Source organism: Stylophora pistillata, chromosome 13 (assembly GCF_964205215.1).
Source record: "Stylophora pistillata chromosome 13, jaStyPist1.2, whole genome shotgun sequence".
Lineage (NCBI taxonomy): Eukaryota > Metazoa > Cnidaria > Anthozoa > Scleractinia > Pocilloporidae > Stylophora > Stylophora pistillata.
This window is the reverse complement of record NC_142531.1, coordinates 15,145,078-15,167,122: the sequence shown is the minus strand read 5'-3', so window position 1 is coordinate 15,167,122 and position 22,045 is coordinate 15,145,078. Positions and strand designations below refer to the sequence as shown.

Here is a 22,045-nt window from a genome sequence, read left to right as displayed (position 1 = left end):
TGGTCGTCGCATTAATCGTCGTGTAGGGGGTGGGGTTTTTGTGACTGCCTGGCGTTCATACCCGCACCAAGGCGTTTTTTTGTCTTCTCTCCAAATTTATGTTACATGTAATAAGAAAATATCTCGCATATTTTGTACACAAATAGTTTGACAGGACAGTCGAGATGTACAGAACAATCGTCATCGTCGTAACTTATTGATCTCAGTTTAGTAAAAAGGCTGCCGCCATTCATTTTCACCCCCCTCCCCCATGCGCATTCTCTCGTACAGTCCACCCTCGTACTTAAATCCTATCTGACACCCAGATCCTTACTGCGTCCTGCGTTCTCATTGTGCATTCCGCTGGCTTGCTACATGGAGGCTTTTATCCTCAATTGCCCATCTGACTTTTAGCTGATCCCAGAATTTTAGTCGAATTCGACCCCTGGTCCGCCGATGGTTATTAACATTGCGCCAAAGAATCATGTTCAAAAATCTGTTTCGTGTACTCCAAGGGAAACAGAATTCGGTTGAGAAACAATTCCTGGCCACAAAACGATTGATGAAAGTCAACAACCTGTATAGAATTAACACCAAAGTGAAGGAACGAAAATTTTGTGACACCGTAACTGTTGCTATCAAAAGGAACGGGACTTAGGGGAGATGAGAAAACACCGTCATCCCAGTTGACTGAGCTCACAGGAGAAAGCTATGAGTAATTTCTCTTTCAAATATGTTGCAGCTGAAGTATTGTAACTGCAAATATTTTTGGCAGCCTCGCTTCAGTTATGAAACAAACGGCCAAACTCGAAAGATGGTACAGATGGTCAAAAATTTTGCAAGTCTGGCAAAAGAATCGTTCGATTTATTAAACATGTGGTTGATAAACATGATACGATTTTACTGATGGTAACACCGTTGGGGTATGCTGATTTTTTTAGTTGAACTCTTGATTTATCGTTTATTGTTTTCAAGATGCTCCATGTAACTCTTCACGTGCCCACTATGGAACACACCGGAGAATATGATTACTTTTTTTCTTTAATATATTTTTTTGTTTTATTACAATACAAAACCAATACCAGTTACAATTATAATAAGTTTACTTAAAATAAAATATCGACAATACATTTAGCACAAGTTACGTTTTGATAGCACTGAAGACAGTTTCCTTTGTGTGTGCGTGTGTGTGTGTGTGTGTGTGTGTGTGTGTGTGTGTGTGTGTGTGTGTGTGTGTGTGTGTGTGTGTGTGTGTGTGTGTGTGTGTTCCTTAGTACTTTACCAGTCTTTAGTGCATTACTCTCCTTGCTGAAGTTTCACACTCTTCCTTCCTGGCCCCATATGGTCATTTGAGGCGGCCTGCAATCCTTTTTCTTTTCTTTTGTGAAATTTGAATCTCTCCTAAACCTATTGAAGTACAAATCAAGGTGTTGATATTGTTGTTGTGGTTGTTTTATCGTTCTTCTGTATACATAAAGCAGGGACAGAAACTTAAGGTTCAACAGTGTACTACGAGGTAAACTTGCTTCTATTGACCACTAACGGAGACTGGGGCTGTAGCATTGGAAGAAGATGAAGAAGTAGTAGTAGCGGCTGCTACGACAGTCTGTTGTTCCTTGTAAGGCAGCTTCCTCCAGCTGCCGCCGCACACACACGCCCTCATCCATCTCTGATCCCAGGCTCTTGCTGCCGCGTGGTCACTGATCCCTTCCACCAGGGACACACAGTTGCACCTGAAGGAATGAACGCTTGATCAGAATCGAATGTTATGAGTAGGGACTGAACAGCACGATTATAGCTCATTTGAAGCATGAGCTTTTTTGGAAAGAGAAATCTTAAGGTAAATCCAAGTTCAGAATCTGTCATTGTAATACAAACTTATTACCTGGTGCACTGTTTTAACTTTGTCTCCGGTGATTTGTCCAAGTAAACCCTTCTTACGATATCCATGACATGTGAGCCGTCGGCAGGCATCGGGAAAATGGCTGAGGCGAATGGATGGAAGGTCTGATGATACTGGTGTGCCACTGGCTGTGAACCGAATTGATACACGCTGGGCCGGATCGTTCCACTTACAGCTTTACCAGACACTCCTAGGATAAAAACACGCGTTCATCACAAATCGTGAGGTAAAGGATACATGGTGGCCAAGTCTAGTTTTTGCGGACCTCAGCGAATCAAATGTACTGAATAAGAACGAGGCCAATATCCAGCCATCTGATGCGAACAAAATGGACTAATTTCAAGGCCAACAGATTCGCTTGTAACATTGCTGGTACTCTCAAGTCGGCAATGCTTACGTAGCCGATCATATCAAAGGATTCGCGGACTCGCCGGTTCGCGGAGCCAGCCATTCAAAAATAAAAATTGTAAAAACAGAATTCGTGCGAACAAGTGTTTCTCTAATCAAAATCGGTTACATCAAACTTGATATGGCTGCTAAAAGTTTCTAGCGAAACAATTTGGATATATCAACGAAGTCGAATTGGTAAATTGGCCACCGTAACGATTGCAAAAGCTGACGTTTCGAGCGTTAGCCCTTCGTCGGAGTCTTTTGGTCAGAAGTTCTTTTCAGACTAATGATCAACCAGGCACTTTTAAATGCGCTCGTGCACGATGCAAAACGTGTCCTTTCATTCACAACACTGATAAAATATCGGGACCTAAACGATCCATTAAGATCACTGATCACTTCACGTGCACCTCCGCCAATGTAATCTATTGCATAACTTGCACTTATTGCAAAAAGATATACATCGGCGAAACAGGCAGAAGACTAGGTGACCGATTCCGAGAACACCTTCGAGACGTGAAAAAGAATGACAAGGACACATCGAAACCAGTCGCTAGACACTTTAATTTACCTAATCATTCTAAGAAACATATGGCAATCTGCGGTCTTTCCTTACATTTAGGTAGCACGGAAAGCCGTAAAACTCTTGAACAAAAGCTCATCTTTCAAACCGGCAGTCTAAATCCCACAGGGATCAACGAACGCTTTTCATTCCACTAATTTATTTGTGTTTTTCTCGTTGCCATGTTCCCACCAATAACGTAGCTCCATTTTCTGCCTTTAAAAGCACACACAACCCACAATTCCTCTATTCGCTCCGATGAAGGGCTAACGCTCGAAACGTCAGCTTTTGTAATCGTTACGGTGGCCAATTTACCATTTCAACTTCGTTGATATATCCAAATTATTTCGTTACTCCCACCGACGCAACCCCAAACAGTTTCTTTCGAAACTATCAGCCTTTATTCATTTCTAGCGAAACGTTTGCTTTATCAGAAAACGACAATAAGTTCACCTATCACCTCATTGTGAGCGCTCCGAGGCTTTGAGCAACGCAAGCCTTAAAGATGTCTGTAAGCGGCGCGGCAATGATTATTAGTTCCAAACCCCGGCAAACATCACCCTGACTCGTCTCAAATCTTCCCGCGGGCGGAGAGACTAGCCTGCAGCGCTTATAGTAAGGGCTCCTGCGCAGGCTATGAAATCCCAACAACCAAAACTTTCGAAGATTTAAACCTCCGCTTGTTTCATTTGAAGTAGTGATTTTTACTTCCTTTTATTGCTCCCTGATTTTTCCTGATGACTCAAACCAATCTTGATAACATAAACACAAACGAGAGCCAGTGGGCTCTCTAGATACATGCTCGCATTTGCTGAGCCGAAACAATGGCCAAACCAATAAATATCCTCTAAACTGGCATCCACATCCTGCCATGAATTTGGTCATAAAGTTAAAGCGAAAAAGTGCTATGCATGTATCAAAAATACGTTTCTTACATATTTTCTTTGGGCAAATCATTTTGCTTTTGGCCCCGGAATTAAACCAGCGTTCCCCTCACCTCTACTCAAATTTCCTATCTGCATGTTTTGAAGAGACGTTGAATTTGGAATCAGAGGGGCTGAATAAAAAGAGAGAAGAAAAGTTAACATGACTTTAATAAAACTGAAACTTATTAAACCCTGCGTATGCGCATTTGTGTTTTTTAGCCTGTGACTAGGCCGCCTGCTCATTATTAGCGTTTCTTCGCCTGGGAGAAAGGATTGGGCCTCGAGCTACAACGGCCGGCGAGACGTCTGGATCTGGAACGGGTCTAGAATTCGTGCCAGACCCATAGCATATCTCTTCTCGACTCGTATCAAATATTCCCGCTGGTCGAGAAACGCGTGTCCTGCAGGCGCTGAGAACGGGAGGAGGGGAGAAGTGGGGAAGGGAAGGGAGGGAGGCTGCTCGCGGGCTAACTTGAATTCGGAAAATTTTAAAAATTAAAACACATTGCATCAGATTCCCTTTGCTTTATTCTGAGATTGGCTTCAACTAACCCTCCCCTCAAACAATCAAACGCTATCCAAAAAACATTAAATCATTATACACTGTAGTATTCTTTAATTGCTGTAGGGAAATAACTCACAGACTGGTTTTTGAAACATACCAAAATACGTCATAACCACCTTCGTAAATATGCTGTTAGTTTATAAAATGGGCAATACAGGATTGCATTTCAAGTAGCAGTGCCTTGTTTACAACTCACCAGCCAGCCTATCATCTACATGAATATCAGGTTCATCTGAACTGGCTTGCCTGCTGAGGAGCCAAATCTTTGTGAGGATCTTGAACAACAGAGCTAATGATTCGTTCTTGTCTGTGGTTAGATTAAAAGAACAAAAAACAAAAACAAAAACATTTTATTCATCTGGATAAGCTGGGTGTCGACTAAAAAGCCTTTCTAGAAATCACTGAGCCAGCTTCAATCATCCCGGGTGAGATTGCTGTAACACTTGTTGGTAATTCGTCAGGTCTCTGTACAGTCTTCAGTGGTAGCGTTAATGAAGTCTTCGGTGGATTGTAGCTTACGTTTGGATTCGTGGGTGCGTGGTTGTAGTATTGTCGTCAGGAACTTGAATATTTAGTTTGTAGGAGAACCACAGAACGAAACTATAGGTCGCATCGGGAAACCGGGTTTGAGTTTCGGCAGACCGTAAAGGTTCGGTGGCTTTAGTACTGAGCAACTTAGTCGATAGTGGCTTATTCTTCTTGAGTGTCAGTAGTTTACTTTTGCGTTTGCGTTAAAGCGTAGGAGTCAGGTCACGTTTGAGTTCTTCGAAGGTTTGTTTGTTGTTCAATAGTGCGTCTCTTTCGTCGCAGCTTTTTACATCAGTTACTCATCCTTTGTAGGTTGGTAGCATAACTATTTATTTCATACACACTGAGATTTACACTGAGAAGTACTTTGGTTCGTGTCTCTGATCGGACGAACGACGTATTTTCAGAGTCGTTCGCTTCCATCGAATTGCGTCGGTCATCTCTCAGCATGTATGAAATAAAAACATCATACCACGGAAAGTGCGCCCGAACCATTTATATTCACTCGTTGCCATGCATAAAAAAAGTCACTCGTTCTCTTCGCTCACTCGTTTTCTTCCATTTTTTTTTTGATGCATCGCAACTCGTCACAATAAAAATCGTTCGGGCGCACTTTCCATGGAATAAACTCTATTTCCTTGTCGTTTCACTGTAACAACGAATTAAAGATTTGCAACATATTGTACTCCACAAGCTTCGTTATAACTAGTCATTAGAGTAAGAGGGTATTCAGACTTGCGAATTTCATCTCTGTTAAAGCTGTTCACCCCACCTGCTGATGGGGTGATGGACGGCAGTACAGCGGGTGTGCTTTGTCCCCAGAGACGGATCAACACCAGCATTTCACGTAAGGCACCGAGGGTATTTGTGTCACGGATCAAGCTGACCTATAGAAAATAAGAAAAAATCGTACTGGAAAATTTTAATAAATTGTCAAAATGACTACACTTTTTCCGCAGGCACAATGAAAGAGAAGATTCTAGTTGTTGTTATTGTTTTTTTTTTTTTATCTGTGTTAATTGCTGTTATCCATCCTGCACTTGTCAGCTTACCCCGGGCGCAGACTCCTTATTTTGCTGAGATGTGAAAGCTACCACCACAAACATAGCAAGGTCAGTCAGCCATTGGACGAGAGGGAACATTGACAACGCTGTTGCTGTAAGAACAAATAAAAACAAAAAAAGAAAACAAACAAACAGAAAGCCCCTCCATTAGATGAGGTAAGAATTACAAATGTGACAAAGAAACTCAACATATAGAGAAACCGTACGGTCAACTACTGTTTGTCGTACTTTCTGACAGAAATGGAAATTTTGGCCAGGATTGGCGCGTGGCATTTGCGAAACAGCCTCGATTAACTACAACGCATGTACATTAAAACGATACATGGGTCACATTGGATATAGCGCCGGCTAAAACTTGTGGCGAGCAAATATTTCATTTACGCCTTTTCAATTTTTTAGTTTATTTAGTTATCCTGATGTAAGCTTTTCAAAATAATTTATTACCTAACCCAAGATCTTATTACCTCTGAAAGAGATCGATAAGTACTGCTAATCTCCACAAGCATAACAGTTCAATTCGAGTCAATCACTGGCAAGGAAATTGTATGAAAAGTGGGTGGAAGCTTATCAAATGCTGGCAGGCAAAAGGGGCCGGCAGTAATGTTTCTTATAAGAGAAAGTCGGTATTTCTCGTTTATCAAGGGATTATTTCTCTTACTGCTATCTAAACTCAGCTCTTTTGTATCCAACACTTGTAAGACTTTGTCAACCTCGAGATCCAAAGTCGATGAAATCTCTGAAAGAGACGCAGAGAACAAAAATTAGGTCAAATCACATCAACGTCTGACTTGGAGACAAAGAAGTATTTTTTCAACAAAATAGGGCAATGACTCAAGTGGACTCGGTCGAAAACAACTGAAAACAAAACAAAAGTAATCAGCAGGCATATCAGAGTAACGGAAAATAACTCAAACGGAGCCACTGTAAACTCAAAGTAAAAAAACAAATGAGCGGGCCTCGAGTGCTAGAAACTTTGAAGTTTCTTATGTTCTGATTGGTCAATTAAAATTGACCAATCAAAAGTGGTCTTAATTTTCTGTCGGTTTTTCGAGTGGATGGCATGAGCATTCAAAGCAGTCACGGAACTTAATGAAGGAAAAAACCAACGCAGTCCCACACTGCTTTCAGCACGATTTACATAACAATTAGCTCTGATGAGAAAGGCCGCAGGACTCAAAGTTACCAAGGAAAAATTTCATCTATTTCCAGTCGACATACATGTATGCTATGGCTATTCTAGCATGCTAGCTATTTATCAAAGGGGCTGTAATTTTAAACAAAAACAAACACAAAAACCCGAAAACCGAAAAACCAAAACAAAAGAAAGCACAAAACTTACTGGCAAGTTGTTCTGCAGCAGTGTGTGAAGATTTCAGCAGAGATCTAAAGGCTGCTGCTATGGCGACCAGAAGCTGACACACATAACAATCTACTGCCTGCCCTGCTCCATCCTTCATACATCTGAACAGACTGGCTTTGATCGCGCGGAACCTGGACAACCGAATGTGCTGCTGAGGAATGTCCTGAATTCTGAACTCATCTGTGAACTGCCTTGAAACTGCTTCGAGGGTATCTAACGACGAGAGGTACATGATGGCGAAAGGAAAGAAATAAAAAGTGCAACTACTTAATAAATGCATGGCTATATAAACGTAAATTAGAAAAAATACTGGAAGAAGGAAGAATGGAACGAAGGATGGAATGAATCAGTGGATAAACAGATGATAGGTGGACGAACGGATGAAACCATGCACCAATGAATTGACAACACAGATAAAAAATAATGAACGAGAAAACGAACATGCATGTATGAAGAGAGCAAGAGAAGAACAAACCAACGAATTACTAGACGGATTGATTTGTTTATTCAGTTCAAAAGTAAGGAGGAAATAAAAGAAAGAGAAGAGGCAAAACCAGGAGAAGAAGTAGAGGAAGTACCTGGGGGTGTTCCAATGTGAGCCGCCATTAGCACATCCCACCATTCCCAGCCGGTAAGTAGAGAGTAAAGCAGCAGGTCCGTTAGGCTGCGTTTCAGTTGAGTTCCACCCATACTGTCTGTCAATGAACATATAAAGGAAAAGCATCAACCTTTTTGTTTGTCAAGCCGGGTTCATTATTTCGAACCATTGATAAAAGAGAAGCTGTTCCCAGGACTGTTACAGGAATCGTAAAGGTCATTTCGAAGATCCTCAGATGCTCTCGGTTAAAAAGTGAGGGTAGATTAACTGTCAAACCTTTAACAGGAAATAAGTTGTTGTTCTAAAGCAAATAATACTCCTTTTCACTGGATTTTGCCCTTACATTAATTCAAGTACTTACTAGGGAAGTTTGGACTGCCTGTTGTCTTCGTTGTACGACCGTCGTACAACGAACACAATAGGCATTGCTTTGTGCTGTTCTCACCGGCTACGCTTAGGTTATCAAATCAACGTGCGCGTCATTTTCGCACATTTTCACAATTAGCTGTTCGTTGTATTTGAAATGGGAGCGATTCATTTAGGTTAACAAAGATTTTTACATTGATTGATTGAAAACCAAAACCAAACTAACCCCACCAGGCAGTTAGAGTGAAGATAAATACTACCTGTACAAGGAGCCAGTCAGAGCTACGAGTCAGCAGATGTGGACGGGTGTCAAACACAGGCTAAGGTGAAAAACTAAGTCTTGATTGGTTGGGGGTTAAGAGGGAAAGCAATGAACCAATCACAAAGTGAATCAAGGCAAAGCAAGAGCAATCGTAAACTACTTCAGGCGATTACAATTCATTCGATACTCACCACCAAGATGATGCAGTTTTAAAAGTCGAATATCTCCCGCCATAGTGATACCCACCATGCAACAGCAGCAGGGAGAATAACAGATGGCGCCCAGACAGCCTGCGTTGTAGCTTGCTACAGAGAAACGTGCTCTCTTATGCGCGGTACCTGAGATAAATTTTATAAAAAAAAAAAAAAAATGCAAACAAACTGTCACGTTTACAACGCAAAAACCTCCTGTCGACCTGGGAGCTGTATCAAGGTTTGTGCATCTTGAGAAATTCATTCTTAATTTTTCAATCTTGTCGTTGAAATCCGTTTCAATCTTGTTATTTGTTAACTATCCTCGACGCTTTTTTGGTTTTTCAAACCTCTTTGCTTAGTTCTATTCTTTTGTGTTATCCTTCTGTTTAAGAGTATTTTTTCATCGCGCTAAAAATAGCTCAAACTATGTTGTAGAAGCTCCTTCAATCACTTACCTAGTTCACTGTCTGCTGAAGGTTTCATTTTTGTGCGAAAAGACCCGCTCGGTATTAGACCAACACTATAAGATATGAAAAACATTATTGTTGATTGGTTATGTTTGGAATGTGTAGATATTATAATGGTCCGTAAACAAAATTACGCAAACTCCTCATGGTTCAAAAAAACAAAATGTGCGTTGCTCAGTTACAGCGCCTGAAAGAAAAAAATTGAGCCTGGACAAGGTTAACTCTTGCTATCAATTCTAAACTGATCATTAAATTTCATTTTCTATTACAAGCACAGCTTTAATTGAAGGTTAACGTATGAGAGAAAATCAAGAGGTTGATTTAAAAATTCCCTGGAAAAGCAGATGCTCTCTCTCAGAATAAAAAAAAACCGCACCTTTTGCCCCCTGCCTTCTGCCTTCATTAACTTACAAATTGATTTGAAGAGCAATGACAGGCGTTGAAAATCGGTACTAACAAAAATTGATGGCAATTTTTTGCCACTTGCCATCAAAGACACGTCACACTTAACTGTTTTATGTATGCGTTGCACGTGGAGAAAAACACAACTGTTGTTGACTAGTGAAACGGTAAAGGAAAAACAGTTCTCCACAAAAGTACAATAAAATATAAATAAACTGTCGTTGATCAGTCGGTAATCAGTTGCTGATCAGTTGGTAACTTGTCGGTATTGTTTCAGTCGACTGTTGGCTGTAAGTTGGGTCAGGAGAGCTGTTCTCCTCAAAAACTGTTGCACTTTTTTCAAGTTTCCAACCTACCAATTTAGCATCTGAAGTCTATCATCATCGTATTGAACCAGTAAGATCGATGCAGGGTAGGTCAACAGATTATTCATTGGCGAGATGTCGACTTTTGGAATAGGTATGCGAGGGAGACAGAGACAAACAATCCTTGCTGGATCATCGTAAGTATTTACTTTGGTCCATTCCTGGATTATTTAAACAAAGAATTTATTAAATTCATATAAAAAAGATCGTCGCAGTAATGAACTCTCCTTGAGCAGTAATGAAAATAAGGCCTGAAAAAAATTCAGGACTGTACAGGATTTAAACCCATGACCTCTGTGATACCGATGCAGTGCTCTACCAACTGAGCTAACAAGCCAATTTTTTTTCAGACCTTATTTTCACTACTGCTCCAGTAGTGTTCATTACTGCGAATAAAGGCTGATAGTTTCTAAAGAAACTGTTTGGGGCTGCGTCGGTTGGGGTAACGAAATAATTTGGATATATCAACAAAGTTGAAATGGTAAATTGGCCACCGTAACGATTACAAAAGCTGACGTTTCGAGCGTTAGCCCTTCGTCGGAGCGAATAGAGGGATCAACGAACGCTTTTCATTCCACATATTTATTCGTGTTTTTCTCGTTGACATGTTCCCACCAATAACGTAGCTCCATTTTCTGCCTTTAAAAGCACATACAACCCACAATTCCTCTATTCGCTCCGACGAAGGGCTAACGCTCGAAACGTCAGCTTTTGTAATCGTTACGGTGGCCAATTTACCAATTCAACTTTGTTGATATATCCAAATTATTTCATTACTGCGAAGATCACTTTCATATAAATTTCTTGATCCGCAGTTTACATAATGATTTTCAAGTATTCACCTTTATTTAACGAATTTACTATTATTCAAAGAATAAATTACTTCCAGCGTAAGGGACTTAGCCAACTCAGTTGATAAACCCAGATTATCTTTCAAATAGATGTATTTCTTTATTTAAACAAAATGCACGACAATACGAGCGACTAATCATTTGTGCAGAATTATTTCCAGTGTGTTTGCATTTTGGAGTTTTTGTTTGAAGTTGGAAGGAGAGCTTGTAACAGAGAGGAATTCGTTTAAGCTTTACTTTACTGAGAATGAACTTTTACGACTTGTTTTTAACTTTTGCTACTTACGTATACACTGTAATTGCCTCCACGTGGATGAGTAATTTCTTGTTGAAATCTTTCATGTAGCTGTATGGTTTCCTTCCTCATTTCCCATCGTTTGATGCAACTCCCAAATGGCCCTGAAATTTGAACACGAAAACCAAGCTTACCACAACCGGGCGGGGATTTTTAGGTTTCGATAACAAAAAGCTACTAAGATGACACGGATGGCTAGTATCAATTTATACTGAGGGTCGGAGGGTCGGGAGATTTTGGTTGCGTCACGATAAAATTGATCTGATTCCCGCATAAGGCTCTGTGATAATTATTCTTATGATCACCCTCATCAGCAGCTAGTAGGCCTTTTGCAGTTAGAGATCATGTGCTTAGATACCGCATAGCAACGCCATACTGGAGAGTAAGCACTCCAGTGATCTCAGACAAAATAGAGATCACAGAGGTCCTGCATTCAAACAAAGAATACAGCGGATAACAAGTTAAAGGGTATCCCAATTCGAGAAATCTTGTAAGTTTTAATCAACAGCTTCCTTGGAGTGTATCAACGAAAAACGAATTTTGGTGTGATTTTGCTGCTGATACACTCCGGGAAGCTGTTGATTACTTCTTACTGGATTTCTCGAATTGGGATACCTTTTGACCTGTTATCCGCTGTATTCTTTGTTTGAATGCAGACCTCTGTGACCTCTATACTGTCTGAGATCACTGGAGTGCTTGCTCTCCAGTATGGCGTTGCCATACGGTATCTAAGCACGTGATCTTAAGCTGCAAAAGGCCTATTGGCAGTCAATTTTCTAGAGTCCCCTCCCCCACTTTATACTCTGCGACCCCCCAAATCCTCCCCACCCCCGGTAGTAGAGCACTGCACCGGTATCGCAGAGGTCATAGGTTCAAATCCTGTGCAGGCCTAAATTCTTTTTCAGGCCTTATTTTCTTTACCGCTTAAATCGTGTTCATTATTGCGAAGATCACTCTCGTATTCATTTCTTTAACCGCAGTTCACATATATGACTTTCGTATATTAAAAAAAAAATGACTGGTCCGTTATGTGCCTTGTTTAAGATCACATCACAGTTCTGAGCCGGAATCCAGTGCGCTAACAATTAGACCACTAGATCTCACAAACCACGCAATCAAACTTCTATCCAAAATGGCTTCACTGTCGACGTGCTGGTGTATAACCGGCAAAGGCAATATTTCACTTAAAATACTAACTAACACATAGTCTGTTTTCAACTGCTTCTAAAGTAATCCGAGATTGCCTTTAATTTTGCTTTTGGCTTCGTTCTGTGATTTGTCCAGAAAACCCGCGCCTCTCTATCGACCAATCAGATGCAAAACCGGCTAAAACCAATCACGATTTGGTCGCCCAATTTTTTCCCGCGCTTTAGGCGGTTTGCCTGTTTTTATTTTGAGTTCTCATTGGCTCTTAAAAGCACTTTTCTTTTTTCTGATTAGCGCTCTAATAGGATCTATGTCATTACATGTCACAGTAACATACAGTGCAGAAATCTACCATGTTGGAGCACAATGTACACTAGGACATTCAGCCATGAAATCTTAATTGATCAAAAGCACTGTACTTGTAAACTTTGCTTTAGATGTTTGAGCGCCTTATTTAACGTTTAGCATAGCAGAATTCAATAGATCTCAAATCTTGAGGCCCGTTAAGCAAATTATATATATATATATATAAAAAAAAAACAGCTGATTTTAAAGATTTTAATCTTTCCCTTCTCCCGATTTCCATTATAGAGCAGCTTTACCTAGACAGACTTTTCAAGTCAGGAGAAAAGAAATATCTGGAACAAAGGTAATTTGAGAGAGCTTGCTTGCTTGGGTGCTGATCAAAGCAATTTAGAGAGTATACTCTTTAAAATAAGATTTATCACACTAGGATCTTACCAGTTGTACAAACCAGAAGGGCTTCCCCAGAGTGCTTGGACAAAAACTGGATATTTTTCACACGATAATCTGGATCTAAGAGCCAAACAACAACCAACATGAAATAACTCCTTTCAGAGTAAACAGTGATATTTAAGTTTAGTAATAATGCAGCAGTAGTTTTGTAAAGTACGTGCTTTTAGTTTTTGAATTAGCATCTATAATAATACCGTCAATGGCTTTCTGTGTTGCATTGGAAGTCCCAGTAGTTTTGCGATGCAAAGTTTAAGACAATTGAGCTGCACTTTTCTCTATGTAGGTAGCATTAGTATTGCAAGGTTCAGTATATGTCCTCTTGCAATGTAACATTGCATCTGTTCTTAGGAGCACTGCTATCATCACATTACTACTTCTACTAAGACTACTACAATGTAGTTGTGTTGTAGTCCTTTGTATTTCTTGTCTGTAAAATAAATCACTAAAGAAAATTAATAGCAATGGACAACAATCTTGACACAGGTATCTCTGGACTGGACTGATAGAAGCTTATTTTAACACAACTTACAATTTTTAGGCTCAGTGGGTGAATGTGGAAACAGACAGGGAAGAGGATCTGACTGGATCTGACAGTCATCTAAAACAGAAACAAATAAAACTAACATCAAAATCACTCTAACGAAGGGCTAGTGCTTGAAATGTCAACTTAGAAACAATTTATGGTGGACAATTTACATTCCCAAATCAGTTGATAAAAACCAAATATTAATCTTGTTAAGATCCAACTAACACTCTCAGTAATGCACTTTTAAATTTCCTACCACAAGCTACAGGACTAATATAAATTGCTGATGAGGAAAAGACCAAGTAGCAGTAGAAATTGCTTATTAGTATATACTAAAACAGTGGATAGCATTGAAGGCGCACTCTGATTGACTAGTCATACTCCGAATATCCTTTGCTATTTACCTCTGAGCAACTCGGGAAAAAATGGCGTCCCGGTTTGCATCCATGACAAGCGAAGAAATCACTCCAATTAACGACAGTGGTGTCTATTATCTCACTGTTTTAGTATATACTAAAACAACTATTCACCTCAGTGTCGGTGGTTAGCGATGGATATCTACCTCGCCGCTTTGCAGCTCGGTAAATATCCACCACTAACCACCGACTCTGAGGTGAATAGTTGAACTATGGTTGAGCGATCAATTCCTGGGCCTGATGAAACTTTTGGATTGATCTTTCTGCTTTTTTGGTTGCTCTGGGAGCTTCACCCAGGATCTCTGCTTTATTCCCTCAATCAGAAGTCCAAATTCCAACTCAACCTTGATGTACACATGACATCAAAGCCAGTTCTTGATTGTGGGTGTTTTGGCATACATTGTGTATGAACAAAATTACATTTACCATTTCCCTTGCTATGCCTCATAAATATTATTATGACCTGAATTCCCACAGTTCCCCTTGATTTGGCGTCACTAATTGTAGGTCAACATCTCTGAAAATGTTTCATTTTGTTTCTCTAACAGAAACCAGGGGGGCCCACCGGTGAAACGTAAATACTTGAGTGAACAGGGATGATATACAGTGGTGAGATTGCCCTCCATTCTTTGCCATGTTTTTGCATATATGAACAAAATTACATTTACCATTTCCCTTGCTATGCCTCATAAATATTATTATGACCCGAATTCCTACAGTTCCTCTTGATTTGGCATCACTAATTATAGGTCAACATCTCTGAAAATGTTTCATTTTGTTTCTCTAACAGAAACCGAGGGGTGGGGGGGGGGGGGGGGAACCAGTAAAATGTAAATTGCCCTTCATTCTTGTAGCAAGGGTTGAATTCTTGGCCCAGATACCACATTCAGGTATGACCTGGTTATTCATAGGTCCCATTTTTGCCTTAACTGTTTTTCTCCAGTTTCTTCAGTGTTTTCCCTCAACAAAACAATTGCCCCAAATTGCAAGTAAACTTAGGAATGATGGATAACCAGCCCACTCCCCAATGCACCATTGTTTTAGAGATCCATTTTTTACCAGTATTTCATTTTATAATTTTGTTTTTTCATTATTTCATATTTTTAGATGCAACTTATGACTACTAAGTGACATAAAAAAACAGACAGTACATACATGTACAGTACATCTACCTGTTCCTGGTCCACCAGATAAGGAAACCCTGAAAAACTGTACTGCACTGCATGGCTCCCCATCATTTGCCACCACAATCACTTTTCCTTCTGCAGTAAAGGATTAATGGTTTTACAGTACTTCAAGGTGGAAAAAAAATTGTTGTTTAACATGAAACATTTTATCCCAGAGTTTGCAAAATTTTCTCTCTACAAGTGAGTTCTTAAATCTAATGAAATGGGATTGAAAATGAGACAGTTTATACTGACAGCAACTCAACAAAGACTTCACATGGCTAACTCTAAGCAAAACATTAATTTTTACACGCGTTTCGAGTGTTCTCCCAACATACCATGTGGCTTAATCACATCTTAGAGCCTGGAAAAATGTGCCCTACTGCTTAATTATGAAGACCCCCTACAACCCATATGAAAGCATGGAATGACCTACATGTTGATAGACTGGTTTTGAGGAAGTATGGTTCCAAGCCCTAGTTATGGAGGCAATTTTTTTGTGCTTTTTAGAATGGGCAAGCCTGAACCCTCCCAGTGCCCCTCTCCACTGACAGGTGCTAGTGAGTTGTTGAGGGAATCTGAATTGCCCCCATTGTAATGAAAGCAGGATAAACTTGGCCTTCTCTGCAGAAAACTCTTTCTGCTGTTTGTCTGGTATTTCTAAAAGATTGCAAACATGCATTACACAGGGAATTCCTTATTTGAAAGAGGAACCGCAAGAGTTACAGAAGTGTCCTACACAAGAAAAAGTCATAGCCACTGCTTTGGTCCAACAGAAGCTCATCACACATAGGCTTCTCCAATACACCTGTAATGGTAACAGGATTGAGGGAGTCTCTGTATCAAATCAATATAGTTGTCACAGTAAGCAGTGTAAGGTGAATTTAAAATTACCAGCAAGAGAAATATCCCACAGTTGTGCTATGCAAGGTTCAGTTCTGCTAAACTTATGAAATCAAAGTCTCAAAGAGTCCCTCAGAGTAAAACAATCTGTTGGTAGTATATTAATATAATTGTCTTGCAATGAGTAGAGAAAAACTGAGAAAGAAACTCTCGGCAAGGGAAAGTCATGTGTAGTTCTAAAAATCCAAAAAGGGATAACCAACCACAAAATTAATAGCTGTAATTAAGAGTCCAATGTTATTTTTCACAACTTTCATCCATAAATAAGATCATGCAAACAAAAGGAACAGCCTTCAGGTGTTATAATAACCCATTTGTCTGCATAACTGCCACTATCAAACACTAAAGCATGCAGAACACTTACTGCTAGTAAATGCCAGATCAGCCACAGCCACTCTTGTCCGCACTTGAGCCAAGCATTTCCTTGTGACTTGTACTTCTGGCTTAATTGTGGTCACACAAATCTACAGATTATACACACTCAATCAAATCACATACATTTAAAAACAATAACTTTATTGACCACCAACTGATTACCTTTAACCTTTTTCACCCAACATCAGTATGTATATTCTCTAACCTGTTCTCTATTAACATTTTCCAAGTTTTGGGATCATTTCCTTTTTTCTTGTGACCTTAGAATGTGTGATTCAGGGGTGATACTGTAAGGCGAAATAGTATGCTAGTTTCTAAGGATCAAGGATTAAACTATGTCTTTTTGTAATTATCATTGGTGTTCCTTCATAAGCCAACTTTCTTGGTAAATCCAATCAATAATTTATCCAGAGTGCTGAAAAGAATGCAATATTTGCTCCAAAGAAAGTACATTTGAGAGAAATCCTAAGGTGACTCATTGGTCTTTATTGGTCATTTTTAGGTGATTCCTCTGGGAAAAAAAAGGTTATCAAATAATTTTCAGTGAATTAAAAAATTATTATGAAAAACATAATTAGGTCACCCTGCTTGTTCAAGAGATATGATGAGCCAAACTGACCTCATTTATGCCTATGCTGGAACTAATCACGCACATCATTTCATGGGTTCATGGTACATTTTGAGGTAGCTGGAAGCAAGGGTTTTTTAAGTAACACTTGAAAAAAAACCTTAGACGCAGGAAGTCTTGAGCATATTGAACAATCCCCTTATTCAAATATCCAAGAGGAAGTCAAACTCTTCATGAGAAATACTGTGTACTTGCTTCGAAAAAAAAAAACAAAACAAAACCTGAAGCATGCCTGCACTGCTACATGTACCTGACTAGGACCAGGCATTGACAACTCCCAAAAATGACCCACATGAAAATTCTCCCTTTAATATCCCCACAGATTACTCAAACTCATCAGGTAGAAGTTGTTATCTTGATCTAACACCAAATTCTTGTCACTAATTTACAATGAAATGTGTAGCAGCTATAGGGGAGAATTAACAATCATATCTTGGGAGTTAGAGAGTTAATCTCCAAGAGCGACTGATGTACTAATTCTCCTCAATAAACTGCCATTGAATCACACAATAAGATTAAGAGATTAAATGGTATAATTGACAACTTAAAGAAATTCTCCTATTCATCACTATGGAAATGTATGGAGAACACCATGGAGAATATGCAAGCTGACGTTAGGGCATAAAGGGTTGACAAGGAGATGGCCATGCTGCAAGTTAAAATAACTTCAGGTTAAAATGATTACAACTAGCTTTGCATGTAAAGTCATATCTTCCTTTGCCCATGCATTGTGGTAGTGTTTCTGACACAGTAATTGGAGAAAATTCATTTATTATGACTAGTTTAAAATAATCTTGAGCTTAAACATATGCAGAAGATGTAACTTACTAGACCAGTTTCACTTATGGCCACCCAGCCATCCTTGGCTCTCATACCACCAATCTCTACTAAAGGGGGCTTGCTTCGATTCGTCTTAAAGCGATCACTCAAATTCTTGTGCATGAAAGAATGTTGGGGATCTTCAGACAGGCTAAACAAATTCTAATGAAATAGAAAATTATCACCGAGATTGAAGGTGAGTTAAGTTAATAAAACAAAGCTAACAGCAAGAACTTTGTCAAACCTGTCTTTGGTTACAGGTTATTAATAATTCATTTGTCTAAATTTTAAATAATATTAACAAGATGTTTGCTTTTTTTTTTAAACTCAAGCACAACAGTAGAGAAACAGGGCAGGGAGGCTGCCCAAACTTCTGGGATGAGTAACTTCCCACATGGAAAAAAAAAAATGATCTCACTTATCCGATCAGACTAAAAATGGGAAATAAACCTTTTTTCCTGACATTGGACATGATTGTCATATACTTTGATAACTTTGCTGCCCATAAAAAGAAGTATCCCTTACTGAGAGTAAAAAAAAAAAATCATTTTATGCACAATGCATGTTTCATTTTGTCATGCGAAATGCAGGTGTTAATTTCTGCTTCTTACTCTGAAGTTGTCATTGTCTGTTTTTTTTTTTTTGGCAAGTGAGCAAATGTGCCACCTTTACCTTAATGCCAGTATCTATCCATGAGATAGCAACCAATCTTTCTCCTTCCCCCACATCAATAGTACAGATGCATTCCCAGTCATTTACCATATGATTCTGTTGATGAAATAATTACACACAAACAAAAATTTAGATGACTATAATCTTCAATCACACTCAAATGAACTTGAACTTGAACTTGACATAATTATAGAAAAATTGCAAACCACATTGTTATTAGTTAGTCATCTGATAACACCATATAAATTTAAAGAAAGTGTATCGTGGAGAAAAGTGGAAGAGGTCTGCAGGATGGTAAATACACATCTTATAAATTAACAATGTCCAAAACAAACTCACAATCCCTTTACACCCTAAAAACAGTATCAATGTTCTCCATACTTTCCTCTACACATTTCATTTAGGACTGACAAGGAGAATCTGTTTAACAATCAAAGCTTCTTAGGTTGGTGATTACATGTATTTTCTTTTATTCTCGTGATCTTAATGAATGATTCAACAGTACTACCAGAGGGAGAAATTAACTGCTGGTCACTTTTAGGTATTAAAGGTTTAAATAAAGTTAAAATATAGAGAGCTTTTACTGATTGCTAAAACTCAACTTAGGGGGTTGGTAAGGGGAGGTGACATGCACAAGCCACACCTAGTCCAATAGGTAAAAAAATATTGAACTACAGTACATGTAGGTGCTCCAAGATTAGTACCATTCTGTTGAGAGATTGTTTGATGTTAATTAAAGCTAATTTGGTTTTACCGAGTTGGTAGTGTAAATTGGCCACCATACCTAGTTCCCAAAGCTGATGTTTCAAGCTTTAGCCCTTGGTCAGAGCAAAAGCTGTATGCTTGCATAAAGTAATCATTGATCATAAAATTTCAACAAAAGACAGGAAATGCAGATAAACCATCAGTAACCTTAGACAAGCATGAATCTGGTTTTATTTTCAAAAGGCATGAATGCAAAACTAATCTGGAAAAAAAAAAAGAAGAAAAATCCAAAAATTGCATAGGAACTGACCTTCATAGCCCAGAGTTTGCATACCCCAACAAGGTCTGTTGAGAGAAGTCTTGATCCTGTTCCATCCCATGTTAGAGTTTGGATTAAACCCTCATGACCAGAGCTAAAACTTCAAGTTGAAGTAAGAAAATAATAACAAAATGTTCAACAACTTTCACCACCAACATTTTTCTTGACATATAAATTATCCTTTCAATGATAATTGAAAAGAGGAGATTTAAAATCTCAACATTGAGCTTCTTCAGCTCATCAGATTTTCATTTAGGCCAAATAATAATAATAATAATAATAATAATAATAGAAATATTGCTGAGAATGCAGAAAACTGTATTAAGTAGCACTCTGAACATTGCAAGAACATTTAAACTGGTAACATCGTAAGAATTTTAAGGACATTATGATTTGGTTTTTATGAACAGTATTTTATGAACATTTTAAGTTAAGGATATTTTAAGAGCCGAAAAGTAAATCATGAACATTAAAAAAAAAAAAAAAAAAAACATCTTAGTATTAAGCCAATTGACACTTTTATCGTTTTATATTGATCATTTATATTTAAGTAGTATTAGATATTATTATAGTTAACAGTCCTGTCATGCAGACAGGCTACGAATTTTCGCCCTATCTTGCTTAGCTCACTAGCATCCAAACGTGTATACTGCATAATAATAATAATAATAATAATAATAATAATAATAATAATAATAATAATAATAATAATAATATCAATTTCTATAATGCATTTCCATGCAATGTTCTAATGTGCTTTACAACACTGAGCGGGAGACTTTTTCCAGACTGCCAGCGGCAGTTTACAATTAATAAAGAAGAAATTTTACAGATGCCCCCTCCCCCCAATTCCTAATAAACAGGCCAGACCACCTCACAGTAATCTCGGGAAGTGGGTTCTTTAACATCCCCTGCCTAACCAAATTAACTGACAGACAAAGGAGACAGGACCTCTGGCTTTACATCTTATCTGAGAAGACGAAGCAATGTGAGTGAAGCGTCTTGCTAAGGACACAACGTCAAGCCCCAGCCAGGACTTGAACCCGGGCCATAAGCTGACCCAGAGTCCAGTGCATTGACCACTGGACTCCTCATGCCTCACAAAGGCAATAACTGATAAAGGCAAAGGCAATAACTGATAAAGAGAACTAACTGATAAATAAATGAACAAATAAAATAATATTATAACTTAGCAGTAAATTAATTTTACTTGATTCTCCAAAACTAAACTGTCCAAATTCTGATCTGGCAACTTAACCCTCTGAGTGATAAGTATCTAATTTCTTCCAACAGTATCACTCTTGAGTCAAACATTAAAGTCATGGCAATAAAGGAAATGGTCACAAAGTCAAGAACCCCACTGATTGTTATTCCAGATTCTCCTTGAACATACCAAGGAAAATGTATAAGGAACAGATGGAGAACTTGCAAACTGATGCAAGGGTGTAACAAGTTAGATAATCATAAAAAAAAGTACTGTACATGTATTTCAGAACAAATTACGTATTGTACCTGGATACATCCCATGGACAATCAGGATCCAAAATATTTATTCCATTTGTGATCTGTGATCTAAAAATCCATAACAAGAGAACATTCATTGCACTCAAAATCATTTTATTACCTATACATAAAGAGCTCCTTGAGTCATGATTTGTTACTATGTATACCTTTCATTTTGTCCATTGGCGCTGCTTGGATTTTGCTCTTCACTGACCTCGAGCTTTCGGTAACCAGTACTGAATGCTATCAAGTTTCTGCAGGACCAGGCTACAACAACTTTGCCACAAGGATTGCTTCAATTTTATAAAAAGCCATGTCATTAAAATTAATGAAAATCTAGATTAACTATTGCTAATAGTATAATTACCATATTTTGCAGAGATGCTAATCTCTGGCAATCTCTTAATCTGAAGATGTCTTGTGTATTCAAAACTTGTAAAAGAGGAGTCTAAGCTTATTCAAAGCTAACCTGTTTATAATAGCAAGAGTGCCTGCATCGCACGAATTTTTAATTCTCGCTTTTCTTTGGTTTATTTCATCAAGCTGAAACATATCTTAGCCCACCAAATTCTCCACAACACTCGACTGATGAGTGATACTGATAATAATATAAATGTAATTCTTCTCTGCAATTAGATAATAAATAGACGGTCGATAACATGACACAGCTGAAGATGATTAAAGAAAGTTATCAACTGGGAAATATCGTTTTGTTATAACACCTTATTTGCATAAGTACCCTCACTAGAAATTTACGATCACCCGTAAGGAGTCAATAAGTGTCCACATTCTGGGAGTTAAAAATTCAAAGTATCGTTAATGATCAGCTTCATTCTGTTGACACAATATCAATTTACTTTAACTTTATTCCGAGCACAAAAAGATTAACTTGATAGAAAAATTAGTTTTTACCTATTTACTGGCTTTGATGTAGACCAAACTGCATCGTAAATCAAGTCCATTTTATCGGGTATTGACAAAAGTTACCTGGTTCGTCTTTTCCGCCATGTTGGATGAATTACCGCTGACCTACT

General features: G+C 38.6%; 1 protein-coding gene across 1 annotated transcript; it reads right to left on the bottom strand.

Annotated features, from left to right (window-relative positions):
* Nucleotides 1–1,004: 1,004 nt before the first annotated feature.
* Nucleotides 1,005–22,043, bottom strand: LOC111321776 (mediator of RNA polymerase II transcription subunit 16). The gene is made up of 24 exons (XM_022924744.2): nt 21,924–22,043; nt 21,179–21,304; nt 21,021–21,080; nt 19,500–19,608; nt 18,485–18,580; nt 17,822–17,974; nt 16,355–16,454; nt 15,094–15,183; nt 13,509–13,577; nt 12,965–13,039; nt 11,069–11,181; nt 9,923–10,092; nt 9,153–9,217; nt 8,695–8,841; nt 7,856–7,972; nt 7,257–7,490; nt 6,576–6,653; nt 5,906–6,009; nt 5,626–5,740; nt 4,522–4,632; nt 3,832–3,891; nt 1,865–2,072; nt 1,506–1,712; nt 1,005–1,386 (listed from the first exon to the last, which is right to left on the bottom strand). Exons 1-23 carry the CDS (start codon nt 21,971–21,973, stop codon nt 1,508–1,510), a joined length of 2,655 nt encoding a protein of 884 aa, XP_022780479.1. The 5' UTR covers nt 21,974–22,043; the 3' UTR covers nt 1,005–1,386; nt 1,506–1,507.
* Between the last annotated feature and the right edge of the window lie 2 nt (nt 22,044–22,045).